Here is a 17,031-nt window from a genome sequence, read left to right as displayed (position 1 = left end):
TACAGATTTATTTATATGTGTCTATGTATATATTGAAGTATCTATCTAAAAGCATTCAGTGTTCTTGAAGAGGTGTGATGCCAACAGTTCTGGACAGATTAATACTGTGTATCAGCGTAGAAGGGGTGTGTGTTGTGTTCTTAGGAAAAAAGACCCTTCCATTGGGAAAGGTACAACATTTAGCTTCTATGCTATTGTAGTCCTGAGTCTTGGCTTAATCTAGCAGGCTAAAATTATATTTGTAGTTCCATAACAGTGTGTGGATTTGGAAAGTTGAACCACAGCCAAACTAGATGAATAGGTAGTAAATAACGCCTGTTTTATAAGACTTCTGTGGCAAAATGCTCTGTTACAAACTGGACTTACTGTGGCAGCTTCTCTTTAATGTCTGAATCACTGATTTTTATCAGAGTCACTAAACTAGTTGCTGTGAAGTTTTTCTGAGTGCATGGCCAATGAAGTATGGTGTCTATGGGATGCCTATTTCATGGTATACTTTTGACTTGAAGGCAGAGCTCCTCATAGTTAAGGTTGCCTACAATTTTCCTCCACAAGACCTTATTCTCAGCTGCTTACAGCATTACTAAACCGTTTGGACTTGAAGTTTTCCATGCCAAGTATGGACAGCTTGATTTGGAACTGTTCCTCAGATTAATTTTCTTAGTTTCAGCAAAAAACAATTTGAACTGCTTCTAAGACTGGAAGAAAAATAAATTGTGTAGTGTCAATATTAAGAAAAAAAAAAGATTAAAAGATAAAAAAAAGGGACTCTTAGTCAGTGACTGTAGCGATAGGACAAGGGCTGATGGATTCAAACTGAAACAGGAAGTTCAGGTTAGATCTAAGGCAGAAGTTCTTCCCTGTGAGGGTGCTGAGGTGCTGGCACAGAGTGCCCAAAGAAGTTGTAAGTGCTTCATCCCTGGCAGTGTTCAAGGCCAGGCTGGACAGAGCCTTGGGTGACATGGTGTAGTGTGAGGGTTGGAACTGGATGATTTTAAGGTCCTTTCCAGCCCAGACCATCCTGTGATTCTAAAAAACCAACTGCCTTGAGGCTTAATGTTTGCTGTGCTTCAGAGCTTAGCATGTAGTTCTTGACGAAGATACAGTTTATTGCAAATTTCCAAACATGCTCAGTACCTGTTGCAGGTCAGTAATAAGACTGATTCAGTAGTTACTGTGCTATTCTATATCTACTGAAGTATCTATCTTGAAGGTAAGCTACTCTCACCTACTATGCTGTGTGAGGCTGCTGTGCATGGCTTTCCTTTGGTTTTCTTGCCTGTAATGCTGCTAGGCACAGCAACTAGGTGTATGGAAAACTTGTCTTTTTTTACAGGCAAGGAGCCCAGAAGTGTGTTACTGGTGAGGGAATAGTGTGCAAGTGGTGGGCTGGTTAAAGAAGCTTGAGTGGAAAGAGACTGCAGAAGCTACCTCCTGTCCAGTAGCTGTAGTAAGCTCAGTATTTAAAGTCTCGGCATTCCTGCTGGCCATGAAACTTACTGGAAACGTTTCTTGTCATACTGTCTTCTAGCATCTTCGTAGTTTCCCTTGCAGCCATGGTTTTTGAACTTCACATGGTCTTCCTGAAACTTTGTGGGCTCAGGGCTTTTGTTTTGTACATCAGGAATTGATTGCAGATGAGTTGGCTCACAAAATGAGGGTCTTGAGAATTTAAAAACAAGAACATAACCATGAGTAGAGCACAAAATTCACTTTCACTGTGTTGAGTAGCTGGCCACTACATGTTTGGGGAAGGGAGGGGAAGTAAAGCTGAGAAAGGCCAGTGAAATGCAGATGCAGGATACTAGGCCTTAGTATTTTAAGGGTATGGAGGCTATGGGAAGAGACAGTCTGATCAGAATTGTAGGTGACTTGTAGCCTGCTAAAGCAGCAGTATGTATTGCTGCTGTGAATATGGTGAAGGGAAAAGGCTATGCTTGGTGACATTGGTAGCTTTTGTCAGCTTCATGGATAAGGTAGGGTTCAGAAGAGAAGTATGAATTTTGCTATGGAGCTGGGACGTCAAGGTGTGAGTAACAACAAAAATGCTATTTGCACATGTACATTCAAGATACTATAATTCTAATAAGTGATTTTTAAACCCTTGAGAATTGAAGACATTACAGCTACTCCCTACCATACCAGGAAGACTTTCAGTATGTTACACAGCTTTGCTTTTTCAAAGTACTGACTGATACCCAAGTCAGTTTATGTCCAAGACCATGACACACTTGAAGAGCTGTCAAGCTGTGAATAAGAAGCAAAAGCAGCACTGTCGATCTTCTCAGAAGAACAGAAAGAGGAGGTGGGGTGAGTAAGGGTAGAAAAGGGCAGTGTAGCATGGTGCAGTGATCTTAAGGTCCTTTCCAGCCCTAACTGTTCTATGATTCTGAAGAAGAGCAGGAATAAAAGTCACAGCAATTTGTCTGAATATGAAAGGGGGAACAGCTCTATTTCAGCTCTTGCTGTATTTGAGAACGAGCATAACAAGGCAACTTTCAGAAGTGATTTAATAGGTTACTTTGGCTCTGTAGATGGTTGGGCCTTTAAAAAATAAAACCACAGCTTTTATTTTCTTAGTGTCTCCTCAAGTAAAATTCTGTGGGGAAGTGTAGGGGAATAAAACGGATTTAAAAAGAAAAAGGAGTTCCATTTAGTGTAACTGGGTAAAGCTTTTGGCAAGTGTATGATGTTTCTTATTCAGACTCCTGTGCTGAAAGTGTGGCATACATGTAAGACTGAAGACAGTTAAGCAGCATAAGTTTTGGTTCCACGCTACTTGTAACAGCAACAAATGATGAGACTTGAACTTAGATTTTGAATTCTAGATGTGAAATCGCTTTGTGCACTTCAGCACTGTTGGATTCCATAGGGAAGCAGAATCCAGGCATTATTTTGAGATGCAAAATCCAGATGCAAGTGTGGGAACCCTGAAAGAGGTGTAGGCTGGGTCCCACAGTACAGCCAGGAAGGACAAGGAGTAGTGATTTATATTGCTGTGTATTTTCCCTTAAGAGTAGGAAGCAGGAGCAAAATAAACTCAGGGCATCAAAACTGTGTAAATTCAGTTTAAAAGCAGTCAAGAGATTTTGCCAAATGGGAATATACTTATGTGTAGGATCCCTTTTTAACGAATGCTTCATGTTTACAGTTTTTAATAGAACTCTTAGAGTATGGTTAAAATTGACAAGAAAAGTAGCTCAACCTTTTATTCAGGAGGCTAAATGTTTAAGTGAAGTGGGTAAAGACATCCTGCAAGTGCCTGAATATTCATCCTCTCAGGATGGTGTAGTCCCATTGAGGTCAGTGGGAGTGGGGTCACTGAATGCAGCAGAACCAGGATTTCACCTGTGTTTCCAGTTGAATTTAATCTCAGTTCTTCCTACTGTAAGGAAGAACTAACTATACCCCTTACTGTAAAGTAGCTCATCTGCCTCAGAAAACCGAAAATTAAGAAACACTGGTTCAGCCTATTCTTAAAGTGCATATTTATCTGAAGAATTAATCCAATACCTGTAACTTCCACCTGGCTTTACAGGGATTCCAGGGCAGAGGAATTTTTTTCCCTTGGCTTTTGAAAAGCCAGATTGCCGTTTCCTCTGGCGCAGATTTCCTATTAAGTTACTTCCCTGTACATCCCCTTCACACATTTGTAACAGCTAAGTGCTACATGAACTGCAGAATCAGTTTCTGTGCTTCTCTGAAGTATTAACAGCAGGTACTCCTTGGTTTCAAAGAAAAGGTATTTTTACATTGCACTCAGCACTGATTTTGCCCTGTGAAAACAACGTGTTTCTTCAGTTTCTGGGAAAGCACAAATTTGTAATGTCAACTTGCATTTTCCAATGTGATGTCAAACTGGAGCAACTTCAGCATCTTACCCAAAATGAGCTTTATGCTTCAATAAGGTGAGGGGATGATTGGGGAAGAATACAAGTTAATATATTTAAAACCAATATCCCAGACCAGATCCACTTGTGGCATACTTATCAATGTTCACTCATTATAAAATACCATCATTTCAGTCAGACAGGGGTTTGGCAGTTGACTTGACAAAAAGGGAACTTAAATTGAAAAACAGTTTCTGTCCTTTCAAGCTTAGAAAGTGCAGATCAGTTTGGTTTGGTTCTTTGGTTCTGGTCATGCAAAGTGTTGACGTTTTGTGACTAGGGAATGGCTTTGATACAGCACTGTGTAGTGAGTACTGAGCTGCAGTTTTGGCTGAGTCTGTGTGGCACACAACCTCGTCAACTGCTTTTCAGCTGTCTTTGTCTCCTGGTGTAATGTACGTAGAGGCTACTACAGCTGCTGGGCTTGGAGCAGTAAAATAGGGAGCAAAGCTGTTCAGATTTACCCTGCTAAGAATCAGAACAATGTGAAGCAGTTCCTGGAGTCCACCTTGTCACAGCCTCTGTAGCCTTTTCCCTTTCTGTGTAATCTGGGTTTTGGTGCTGGTTCATTTTCCTGGCGCATGAGGGAGTTACTGGGAGTAACAGGTTGTTGTGTACCAGCTTCTCTGGGGGTGCTTTCAGCTTGCCACTGGTACTGTGTAACCCGGGTTAGACTCTAAAGAAAGGACCTGTTTATACACCCAGGACTTTTTCACCTTTGTTTGCCCTTTTATTAGGAGGAATTCCTGGAAGCATGTGTGTTTTACCGTAACAAAGACCTGTGTTGCATTTCAGTATGCTCTGTAGGAGCTGTGTTTCTGGTTTGGGAAAGCAGTTTGAATTCTCAGGTGTTTGTATCAACTTCGATCGTTTGAAGTTAAAGGTTGCTGTCTCTCCGTATTCACATCTTCTGAGAAGGCATTTACTAGTCCGGAAATCAATTACTGTCCCCTCTTTCCCAGTTTAATGACCACCTGGCTGTGCATGTTAATTATGTGATAGGATTTATCACTATTTCCTTAAAGAGGCAAGGTTCTTCTTTCTAAGATCACTAATACACCTTCATCAACCCAGTGTAAACATTGTCTGGGCTAATGTCTTGCATGCAAGAGAGAATCATAGAATTACAGAATGGTTTGGGTTGGAAAGGACCTTAAGATCATCCACTTACAACCTCTGCCGCAGGCAGGGATGTCCCACACTAGAGCAGGTTGCTCCAAGCCCCTGTGTGCAACCTGGCCTTGAACAGTGCCAGGGATGGGGCAGCCACAGCTTCTCTGGGCACCCTGTGCCAGCGCCTCAGCACCCTCACGGGGAAGAGCTTCAGCCTTAGATCTAACCTGAACTTCCCCTGTTTCAGTTTGAACCCATCACCCCTTGTCCTGTTGCTGCAGTCCCTGATGAAGAGTCCCTCTCCAGCATCCTTGTAGCCCCCTTCAGACGCTGGAAGCTGCTCTGACGTCTCCACGCAGCTTCTCTTCTCCAGGCTGAACAGCCCCAATGTTCTCAGCCTGTCTTCATATGGCAGGTGCTGCAGCCCCTGATCATCCTTGTGGCCTCCTCTGGACTTGCTCCAACAGCTCCATGTCCTTATGCTGAGGACACCAACACTGCGCACAGTGCTGCAAGTGGGGTCTCACAAGAATAGTGTGGAGGGGCAGGATCACTAACCTCTAAGTCTCTGGTTATATTCAAGATAGGCCCATCCTGGCATTAAAACTGCTTGGTGATTTTGAAACATAGACAGCAAATACAGTAGCAGTGTTTGCCGATACAAGAAATGAAATGCAAAAACAAATGCGCTGGGGGAGCATAACAGTTGGCTTAGTGTGGAAGAAAGCTGCTTTCAAATGCAAGAGGAGTAGCATAATGGGTTTTGAAAAAGGACACTTCAGCTGTGTAAGAAGTCAAAGTTCTTTGCCTTTTGTAATAAAGATGGTATCGCTCTGAACAGCACAAATTGCTCAACTCCTCAGTGCTTTCACAGGCAGCACTGGTTCAGCTGTGTCAGGTCATTGGACAATATTCTTACTTTCTACCTTTCTTGTTCGTGCATGGAGCTGAGTTTCAGTTACAGTCTGAACCGGTGGTGTGCTCTTGAGGAAACCTTTGTGGTACTGGAGTTCCATACTTCGTTAAGGATGACTTTTTTTTTGTTGTTTTTTTTTGTTTGTTTGTTTGTTTGTTTTTTTTACGTTCTGATTCCAGTCTTTGGTATGTTTGAGGTTTTTGAGTGTTTAAGGAATCAGTGGTGCTTTAATTCTCCTTTTTGGGAAAGCATGGTAGAAATGAGGTGAATTCGGCAGACCTGGTTACTAGAGGCTTACTGCCTTTTTGAGAACCAAGAGAATAATTTCTGTTACTTCCTGCATCTGACTGCATGTTGCTTTCTGTAACTAGAGAGCGCAAAATAAGCTATTGAGATGAAAGCACTTCAGCAGGGTACTTTCTTACTGTACAAAGTATCTTGGTTGACTGAAATCTTCATGAAAATTGGGGGATTTAATGTGGTAGCTGGAAATTCTTAACTCCATGCGATTATAAGAAGGCTTGGAAGGTGGTAGAAACAATCAAGATAAGACATTTGCAGTTTCCCATCACTGCAAGGAGTCACGGCACAGCAGTTGTGACAGATGTTGTTAGATCAGCATAGGCTTTTCAAATTCAGGACTGATTTGTTAAGGTCAACTGCTGGCCACGTGCAGTGGCAGATGTGAGACTGAACAAACAATATCTGTTACTGGATGGAAGAGAGCTTGCCAGGAGTGCTTCTAGTAAGACACTTCAAATTGTCTATAGCCTCGCCTTTGTAACTTCATAAACGTTCTTTTTCCTTTCTTCATTTCTTCCCCCTTTTCCTTTCTTCTTTTTTTCCCCTTTCTTCTTTTTTCCCCTTTTTCTTTCTTTTCCCCCTTTTCCCTTGGCATGCATCACAGAATTAATCTTAAATCCAGACTATTCTAATGAGAAAACGTTCTGATTTCTTATCAATTTCAAAAGAGAAATGGAGGTTTACTTGGATGATTTTTACCAGGTTGGTTGGTTTGGGCAGTTTTAATGTAACTTTGCACAGCTGGTTGGAGAAAGGTGTATGTTAACTTAGATAAATCATGCGTTACAGGGGCAGTAGGGTGTCACAGTGTACGTTTAAAGTACTGTTCATGCGGATCTCTTAGTGGAAGTCCTGCATGACCACTGTCTGCAGAGTAGTTTGCCTGTAAGGGGAATCATAGAATAATTAGTATTGGAAAGGACCTTAAGATCATCCAGTGCCATGGGCAGGGGCGTCTCACACAAGACCATGTTGCCCAGTGTCCTGGGTTCAGCAGTAGCAGTCATGTTTTTTCCTTTGTGGTAGCTGGTGCAGTGCTGTGTTTTGACTTCCAGCCTGAGAACAGTGTTGGTGAAGCCGATGTTTTCAGTTGTTGCTAAGTGATGTTTACCCTGACCAAGGACTTTGTGAGGCTCATGCTCTGCTAGGGAGGAGGGGAAGCTGTGAGGAAGCAGAGATGGGGCGCCTGACCCGGGCTAGCCAGGGAGGTATTCCATACCACAGCACGTCATGGCCGGGGTGAGGGGTAACTGGGAGTTACCCGGAAGGACACGGGCTTCCGGGTGGAACTCGTTTTCTTGGCCGGTGGTATCGTATTCTCTTCCCTTGTTATTTTCCCTTATCATTGTTGTAGTTGATAGTAGCGGTGGTGATTTGTGCTGTACATTGGTTGCTGGACTGTTCTTGTCTCAACCCGTAGGAGTTGCACTCTTTCGATCCTCCTCCCCGTTCCTCCGGGAGCGGGGAAGGGGAGAGCCCCGGTGGGGGGGGGGGACACGGACCTCGATTGTTGTCAGCTCGGCACCACTCACTGGGAGTGAGTGAACAAGTTACCTGACTGGGTTTAAACCACGACACCCAGGGTTCTGTCCAACCTGACCTTGAACACTGCCATGGATGGAGCATTTACCACTTCTTTGGGCAACCTATTCCTTTTATCTAACCTGAACTTCTCCTGTTTAAGTTGTTTGAACCCATTACCTCTTGTCCTATCACTGCAATTCCTGGTGAAGCACAGCAAAAGCTCAGCTCTGCTCCTTATCTCAGATTGCTCCTTTGCAGTCGTTTTGATTTCTGAAATGAAGAGCTGGTTAGTATGGGCACACAGGTCCTAGACAGGATTGACCAAAATGCCTTCTGTACCTTTAGTTCTGTGCCAAGTTTTGTTTTGGTTATCTCCTATATGTAGTATGAATTTCCTTGTAGCCTAGAGTTTGAGAATACTATTCTACCCTGTTGTCTACTAAACTCCTCTTGTGAGCAAACATACTACTGTGTAGGGACTTGGATGACTTTTAAGATGCATAATCTTGTTCTATCTGACCTGGAAGGCCAGAGCTCTGTTGACTGAAAACACACAGAGGAACTTACTCAGCCCTTTCCAGAGTTCAGCTGTAGGCATTGGGGTAACAGGTAATGTGAAAATTCATGCTGTTAAACTCTGAATGGAGGGGGAAACCTGCAACCCATGTCTGTTAAGAAATGGTACTTATTCCTTAGGGTGGCAGAGTTTTTCTGCATGGAAGACCTGAAAATACTGGTGACAAGACTCCTTGGATACCTAAGGTGCTGCATGAGTGCTCGTCTGAGTAGCCCCAGCAGTTTCAGGTGGGCTGCTGAGTTACCAAAAGCTTCTGTTATGGGTGTATGGTGCTCCTGGAGAATATTGTAGACTACCAGTATAGCCAAGTATATTGTGATGATTTTATACAGGGGCTGCATTTTCCTTTAAAAAGGAACTTAAAACCGAAACAAGTAATTTAAAAAACCCCACATAACCCCAAACTTATTATTCAGAAAAGTAGCTCACTTAATGTGTGAGTAAGATTTTTCAGTTCTCATACTTCTAGAGTTGGGTGATGTGGTTACAGAGTGAGCTAGCAAACAGCTCACTGCAGCTGAAAGGAGTATTTGCTCCCATCACTAGTCTTGTTCCAGGGCACATCAGGCCCCTCCAGAAGCCATTTAACCTCACTAATACAGCCACGTTATTGAGTTAAAGCAGCTCACAGAGGAGTCTGACAGGTTCCAGAGGCAGTGTTGAGGGATGGACGTGACTGAGAGCAGAGGAGGGAAGAGAGGAATAAATGGCAAAGGAGTAGTCGGGGGAGACTTCTTTCCTCTTCATTGTTGGCCAACTATGCTGTTGCCTGTCAAGCTCAAGATGCAGGCTTCTGAGAGCCTGGAAACACACCGTCTGTCCCCTGTTGTAACATCAAAACTCCATTTCGTAATGGTTTATCATGTCTAGAACATAACCACTGACACTCAGATTCTATGAGAGATCACAATGCACACAAGAACTTCCCAGGGCAAAAATAAACCTTAAATTTAGATTAAACAGGACTCGCCTTGATTTATGTAGGCGGGGGCGGAGTTTACCAGACTAACCCTTTCCAAACTAATACCAAACTGAAAAGAGCTTGTACAAGTGTTGGTAATTCAGTGATGTGAAGAAAGAAAGAAAACAAGCAAACAAACCCAAACGCTTGATTCTCATAGTAATGTTCTTCTTTCTCCATGTCTGTTATGCCTTCATTCTGCTCTGGCACATCCCTTCACTGTTGAGTACAGCTGCATATAGTACAGTAAATGTAACCAGACAGCAAAGACTAAATGTTGAACTTCGCATTGTGGAGTACGTAACATAACTGTGGCATGATCCTTGTCACGTATCAGTCCTTGTCTGTGTTTCAATTTGTCAGGGAATTATGTAGAAGTGTAGGATTGCCATCTCTCCTTACCCCGTTTACTGTAAGGAGAGATGCAGTACTTCATTCCATAAGAGCACTGTCCCCTAAGTGTTGGAAAGGGCTGTGTGTGGACTGCTTTAAGAGGAAAATTTCATGGTCGTTTCTCTGGCTTCTGCATCTTCTAGGGTAGCTTTTTCAGGGAAAAATAGAAATATTGAATTAGAGGTATAAAAAAAAAAACACTGGGAACTTGTTGCAAATGTTTGAGAGGGTTTGTTTTCCATTGGCAAGGAAGGATGGTATTTGAGCTCCTAATTTGTGTAGTTGAGAGAGGGGGTTTTGTGGACTCAGCTTCTGGCTCCTGCTGCTGAAGCAAGCGTTACATTAGGTTCTCTGGCTTTGTACAGAAGATCTTGGGAAAACAGTTTTAATGAGAAAGAAGAATCTGTCCTTTCCTTCCAAGAGAAGGGCCTGTAAACGTAAGAGATAAATATACTGTGGAAAGATGTCATTGTAGTCCTCTGGCTGGTGATACGGTGGTGTTTGTCTCTCCAGTTACATGCCAGGGAGGTAGCTCCGTGATTGTGAACTCTCTGTCCCTATCTATGTTTTGTTTTGGCCCTCCCGGAAAGAAATTCATCTTTTAACTCAATATTCTATGGGTAGACTTGTGATGACCTTAAAAAATTGAAAGCATTCAACTTACAGACAGATCTGTGCAATGAAACAGTTTTAGTGTTTCATAACTTTGGCTCAGAGGAACTTCGACTCAACTTGTTTGTAACTTTTTATCCTTTGATATTGTGGCTATTGTCAGGTTTTTGTAAGTAGTAGGAACAGTCTGTTGAGAATTCCAGTGTTACGAAGGACAGTGACCAAATGAACTGTTTTCATCTGTTGCAAACTTTCTACCATCTAGCCTGGAAACGCCCAGAGGCAATGAATATCCTTACAAAGAGGCATGGTTAAAGTGGATCATAGTTTACAGCAGCTCTTTTGGTGTCAGATGGAAATCAGTGTCTTTAGGATTTCCTAACACATGATTAAGTATCAGCTTTCTCTGCCTGCCTAAAAATGTCATTATTACCTTCCCAAGGACTTCAAATCAACTTACAACCAACTTCTCAAGGAACAGAACAGTGGATTTAAAGAATGTCCTAAATCACACTTCTGTTGAGCCGCATGCAGAAGACAAAGTCGAGGCAATCGCATTTCTATCACCTTGATCACATGGTGTGTAGACTATTTTCTGGGGTGTGCTTTAGCATATGACACTCTTCTAGATAGGATAGAATGCTTTTGTTCCCTTTTTAATGCTTCAGGCTTCCTTATGAGTGTGTTTGGGTTTGGTTGTTTGTGTTTTTTTTCCCCTTTCCTCCTTACATTATCCTCTGCGGTCCTTATGTTATTTAGGGTATTTGAAGAGAAGCCATTATCTTGTGCTTCAGATGTATGGTGTAAATCTTGATAGGTATTAAATTTAAACTGGTTTTAAAGTCTTATGACACAGGTTGTTAAACTACTAAAGCTAAAAGCTCTGGTATGATGCAGTTACGGTGCCACAGTTCATTTTATTCATAGAACTGGGATAAACCATTGCAATATGATTTTACTGTGGTGTAGACTTGTGTAGCTTCTGTTGTGCTGGGATAGTGAGATGGTTAAATACAAGGCTGTAAAAGTTCAGAGCACTATCTGACAGACACATTCTCCCAAATCACTTGGTAGTTCCCATGGTATCTCTGATAGCATTCCTGGGACGAATGCATGATGTGTCAAGCAGGGATTGAGCACATGAAGATGAGCAGTGCTGATGCAACAGATCTGGCTTTCTTATTACCTGATTTATTACCATGGGTGCACACCTCTTGTAGAGGTCTTTATGATTCCCCTTGTAAGTATGGCAAATGGATATATGTGTAGAAGAAGATTTGCTTTGTTTTTGCTTTAAATGATGAGAGTAACCAGATTAATGGGCAGTTTTTCATTAGAGAAAACATGTCTAGCTGAGATGGATCAGATTGCTAATGAAATGGACTGGTGATGCATGGCAGGAGAGGTAGGATCCGTTACTCATATCTAACTGAAAGGGGCTAATGCAGGGGTTTCTTTGATATTCTGGGGAAGGGAATAAGTGATTTGATTATTTTGTCTGAATTCCTATTACTTGCTTTTAACCCTAGATCTTTAGTCTGTTTTAACCCCTCTTAGGAGCACTCAGATGCCGTCTGCTGGGAAACTGATTAGTGACACTTGGTCTTATTGAACATAAGCTAAATACAGCCAGCTTACTGCTGGGTTTTTGCACTTTGGAGTTCAGCTAAGTTTTTGTAGGGAAGAAAAGAGTAGGTTTGACTCTTGTTTGAGCCTGGCTGTCATTGGAGCTAGTATCAGAGAGCTGTCCTCCGTGCATCGCTTCCTTAAATTAGGCATTTTGGATTTGATCCTCGGCATGTCACTGTTGCTGCTTTATTGCTGTGATACAATACTTACTCATGCCATCCGCTGTAGAGTATTAGATCTGAGCTGAAATGTTGTGTAACTTACAACTGTTTTTGCAGCTGATGTTCATGATTTTACACCTTTGTTCTCTGAGTGAAATAAGCAGCTTGCAAGATACTTACTCCACAGAAAAATGGTGCCATGGGAGAATTACCAATCCAAAGTATGAACTGGTCTTTGCAAGGGAATAGCAATTGGTAGCTTTTCTCCAAAAGCTCACCGAAATTGTTCTGCTCAGTTCATAGGATCATAGCTGTGGAAGGGAGCACCACAGTCTTACGGTGTTTGAACTCTCAGGGCAGAGCGAGCAGTTGGGATTGCAGCAGAGGGGTTTCAGTCCCTTGTAGCAATTACTTTTTGCTTATGGAAACAAAAAGTCTATCAGATAATGACTGAATATTAAACCCACTGTTGTTCCAGCCACTAAATGGAAGGTGTTTTGGTAAGAAACCTGAGGAACTGGCATTACCTGAGTGAGTTATTAAATTTAAAACTTAAAATGAAGTTGGTTTAATAAGAATAATCCTAAAACAATCAGGAGAAGCGTGAGGTCTTTCTGTGGTTTGTTTGAATTTTGAAGTGAGACTTGCATATTCAGTTTTACAGGGCAATTGCCTTTTTCTTGTCTTGATAATTTCCCTGTGATGAGCAGGAGTGCTAGTATCAATACTACAGCGAATGCATGAAGCTAAGGGATTAGTTGCCTGGTGATTGACAGGCCTTGAAAATGCTTCAGAGGGAGAACATTCCTTTCTTGCAGATGAAATTAGAACTAATCTTTCACCAGAACAAGTGGAATCCCAACTGACTGCTAAATGAGGTGATGCAATGTTGCTGGAGTGGCTTAGAACCCCAGCAACCAATAAAAAACAAGAACAAAAGATGCATTAAACCAAACCAACTTCTCAGTTAGAACCATAGCTGCTTTTGTTGTCATCATGCAACTTTTGAACAGTTACAGTATTTGAAGTGTATGGTACTTAATCCATCCTTTTTGAGAGCTAATGTGAAATACTAATGGAGGAATTTTGCTTATCAGCTTGGACAGAAACTGCACTTTCAAATGAAAATGCCAAGTCATAGCCAAACACGTTGTCTTAATAGGCCAAAAAGCTGGTAAACCTGATGTGACTAAGATTGTAATAGATTAGTTAGGCCAAAGCATGGAAATTCAGGGTTAATCCTTTTGAATTATTGGAGGTGATTCTTAAGGAAAACATTTATCACATGAGGTCTAAAGTATGTGAAGTATTTTGTATTGGGGTAAAAAGACAAGGTTCCTTTAAAGCAGCTTTTGCAGTTTTTAAGCCAGGTTACATAATAAAGGATTAGGGAACAGAATGAGCCAAATCGGATGAATGGGAGGTTAGAATGATGCACTGCTGGTGTGTATGACTTCTGATGAGAGTGACTTGGTACTTATTCATGTCTACATTTCAAATAAAGTTAATTCATTTTCCATAAATACATTTATTGCCATATGTTTACTCTTTATTTCTTGTATGAAACACAGGTTGAGAATAGTGAGTCATTCTCTAATATACTTAAACAGATATTTTCAGTTTTGACAATATCATTTCAGAACATACTATTCCCCATAGTGACAAACTGATGGCAATGCAAATGTTAGCCAACAAGAGATTTAGCAATGCAGAGTTTGTTTCTCTGGGCTTAACTGCTGGGTTTTGGTTTTTCTTTCATAGATGCCACCTTCAGTGAGCAGCAAGATCTTTTTTGTCAGAAGTTGCAACAGTGTTGTGTCCTCTTTGACTTCATGGACTCTGTTTCAGACCTGAAAAGCAAAGAAATTAAGAGAGCAACACTGAATGAACTGGTTGAATATGTTTCAACGAATCGTGGAGTGATTGTTGAATCAGCTTATGCTGACATAGTGAAAATGGTATGTAGAATGCTCATTATATTTTCAATGTTAATAAGATATCTTAATCAGTTTATGACTCTGATGACATCTAATTCGGGCTTGCTGTTGGTTATTCTGCTTATGCAATATAGTGTATAATTCATGAATGATAACTTGGTCTACAAGATTGCTTAGAAAGGCTTGTAAAAACAACCTGAGTTTTAATTATTAGCTGAAATATAATGCATGCAGGTTAATGAAAATGAAAGAGCAGGTATATTGCAGATGCTTGCAGTCTGGGTAAGCTTTGAAGTTGTTCTCATTCAGAAAAAGGCAGTATTTTAGTGCTGCCTGTCTGTTTGTTTAAGAATAGCAGTAGAGTGAAGGCTAAAGTTTTCGAGTAAAGATTCTTGTGGGTACTAGTGTCAACAGAAGGGTTTATCAGTGTAGGGAAGCAGCTCTACTTTGTAAATACTTTCTGTGCCTGGCTGTTACTGTTCTGGCCTTGGAGAGCTGTGCTAGAGTAGTCTTTAAGTGGTTCGCTTGACTTGTAAACCATGGGATGATTTATCCTGTCCAGTTTCTACCAATGGCTTGTTGAATAAGCAACAAAATAGTTGTGGTTACTATCTGCTGACTTTCCCAGGTATGTTAGATTCATTTTCATGTGCTACCTAAGCAACGCTTCAGCTATGCCTGTACTCCATGTACAGGGAGCTTAACTGAGGGATGTTTGCCAATCATCTGGAATACTTGAAAACTGTCTGTTTTAGAAATGTTCACTGTAGAAAGAATGTTGTTTAGTGCCTGTGCACTCAGGCTAATGGTTCTCTAAACTTCAATTGAGTTTACAGACACACAACACTGACTTCAAAAGTAGCTATCAGGAACGTAAGCAGACCAGCTCAAACATATGGCTTGTGTCTTTTGTGGTTTTCTATGCAATGCAAGCTGTTTTTTTCCTTAAGGTTTTTCACTGGGTTTTGTTTGGTTTTGTTTTTTTTTTTTTTTTCTCTGAGCAGCTGATACCAGATCTTTAATAGAAATAAGCGTGAAAATGTGCCATTGTACCGAAGGGCTGGAATTATTGAAACCCTGTTAATCATTTTGGCTGGTTCATCAGGTGCTTAGTAAGTTTTACAAAAGATTTAGGACACTGGGTGTGTGTGTGTGTGTGTATAGTTTTGCTTTTTTAAAGGACCTGTGTTTCTGTCCTCAATGTGTTCTACACAAGAAAATCAAGAACAGAAGGGACAGAGCATGTCCACCTCTTCTCTGGCTTTTTTATTGCTGCTGGTGGCAGCAAGCCTGAACCCTTGCAGTATTTTCTTACCCTGTGTGCTCTCTAGCCTTTTCTTAGAAGAAAGAGTATACTAACTAGCTTATCATACTTGTTGAAGGGAGCTTTTCTTTTACTCTGCAGTTGTTTTCTTTTCTTGGAGATAAGGTGGTGTTGAGCTGTTCTTTTGAGGTTATTGTTGTGCCAGTGATTGAGCTCTCTGGATGCTTGGTTTTCCTTCCATAACAAATTTCTGCCTCCTTTTGTCCACTAAAGTGACCAAAAATGAAGAAGGCCTAAAATGCTCAGTGAGAGCTTTTTCAGAGCTTGAGACAAAAGATCCCTCCAAGCCTGAATAGTATTTCTAGTCTCCCAGGCAACTGGCAACAGCAAAGGTCTTTGCTGTGAATCAGGCCCAAGTACCAGCTTTCAGAAAGAGCTGTGGCTGGGTCTCTCCTCCAGACAACACGTGTGTCAGGCTTGAGGCCTTCCTTTGTAGTAAAATTTCAATGAGGTTTAAAAAAGGTTTTTCTTTTTCTGTTTAATTCTTTAGATTTTGGACAGTATTACTACATTAAAAGAAAAAGCATTCGAGGTCTTTTGCAGAGTCTGAAGGATAGTGGATTTTGGGGTGAAAAAGTAGAATTCAGCATTAATAAAACCCTGCTATTATCTGACTAGTAGTAAAGGATGAACAGCCTCCAAATATTCCCTGACAAAGCCAGAGTGGCATCAGTGGCAGAAAGCCCCTTTGTCTTTCCCTAGGCCTGGGATACCTTTCCTCCAGCTTGCGGAAGAAGCAGCCCAGTTTCCTTGGAGCTGCCCAAGTCTTGGGGGGGCAAAGTCAACAATCCCTTACAGATATCAAGAGGAAAATAAGTGTTGTTCCTGACCAGTGCGTAGGCAAGGTCTGTGCAGGTGAGGAGGGCTCTGACCATTCCTTCCCTTCACATAGTCTCTGTTACCGTGATAGCCAGTACCATGCAGTAGTGGTTTGTGTAGCTGTCCCTGCTTGGATCTTGAGGTAGGGAGCACTGGTGGGAATGATACCAATGTCTTCAAGCCATAAACTTCCCCCAAACCCCTTTGTTTAGGCAGATGTGCAAGACATGCTGTAGATTCTTTTTGGTGGCCCACGCAACCTGATTTCAGTATAATTCCTGTGCCAAAACCTTTGAATTAAGAACTGAGGAAGAGTTTTACTTAACAGTTTTGAAGAGGTACCCCAGAATACCTCCTTTCTGGTCATCTAAAAGTAGTGTCTTCTCTGTTTGGAAATTCTCAGTTGGAAGTACTCTGAAGCCAACAGCAAATCTGGGTTTGGTGTTGTGAATATGTTCAGTTTGAAAACATCCTGGGAAGTTTACAGGCTCTAACCTTTATCTAGCCTTTATCCCAAACCTGTAGGTGTGGGAGTGTAACAGATATGCCCCTCCAGTAAACAACTCCTCCATTTCCTTGTCCCTGCCAGCCTCCTCTTGTTCCCCACCAGCATATCAAAATCCAGTGTAAATAAGTGTCCCAGCAGCTTGCGTGAGCTGGGAATTCAGCATTTCAAACCCCATCTGTTATTCCTATCTGCACACTCAGAAATTGGAATTGAATCTTCTGTCTCTCTAGAAGCTTAGATCATTGGGAAGTGCACAGGTAATCATAGAATCCCAGATGGGTTTCATTTGGAAAGGACATTAAGATCATGCAGTTCCAACCCCCTGCCGTGGGCAGGGGCACCTCAGCTAGAGCAGGTTGCTCCA

At 41.7% G+C, this 17,031-nt stretch overlaps 1 protein-coding gene across 1 annotated transcript in view; it reads left to right on the top strand.

Annotated features, from left to right (window-relative positions):
* The window catches only part of PPP2R5A (protein phosphatase 2 regulatory subunit B'alpha), a 46,802-nt gene that overhangs the window by 6,017 nt on the left and 23,754 nt on the right, over positions 1 to 17,031 (top strand). The window contains exon 2 of the mRNA XM_062637101.1: positions 13,841 to 14,037. Within this exon, the coding sequence (XP_062493085.1) occupies positions 13,841 to 14,037 (197 nt within the window). The remainder of the gene's footprint in view (positions 1 to 13,840; positions 14,038 to 17,031) is intronic.

Source organism: Pezoporus occidentalis, unplaced genomic scaffold, assembly GCF_034315485.1.
Source record: "Pezoporus occidentalis ecotype Australia unplaced genomic scaffold, CSIRO_AGI_Poc_V1 ctg50, whole genome shotgun sequence".
NCBI classification, from domain to species: domain Eukaryota; kingdom Metazoa; phylum Chordata; class Aves; order Psittaciformes; family Psittacidae; genus Pezoporus; species Pezoporus occidentalis.
This window is presented reverse-complemented; position numbering and strand designations above follow the sequence as displayed.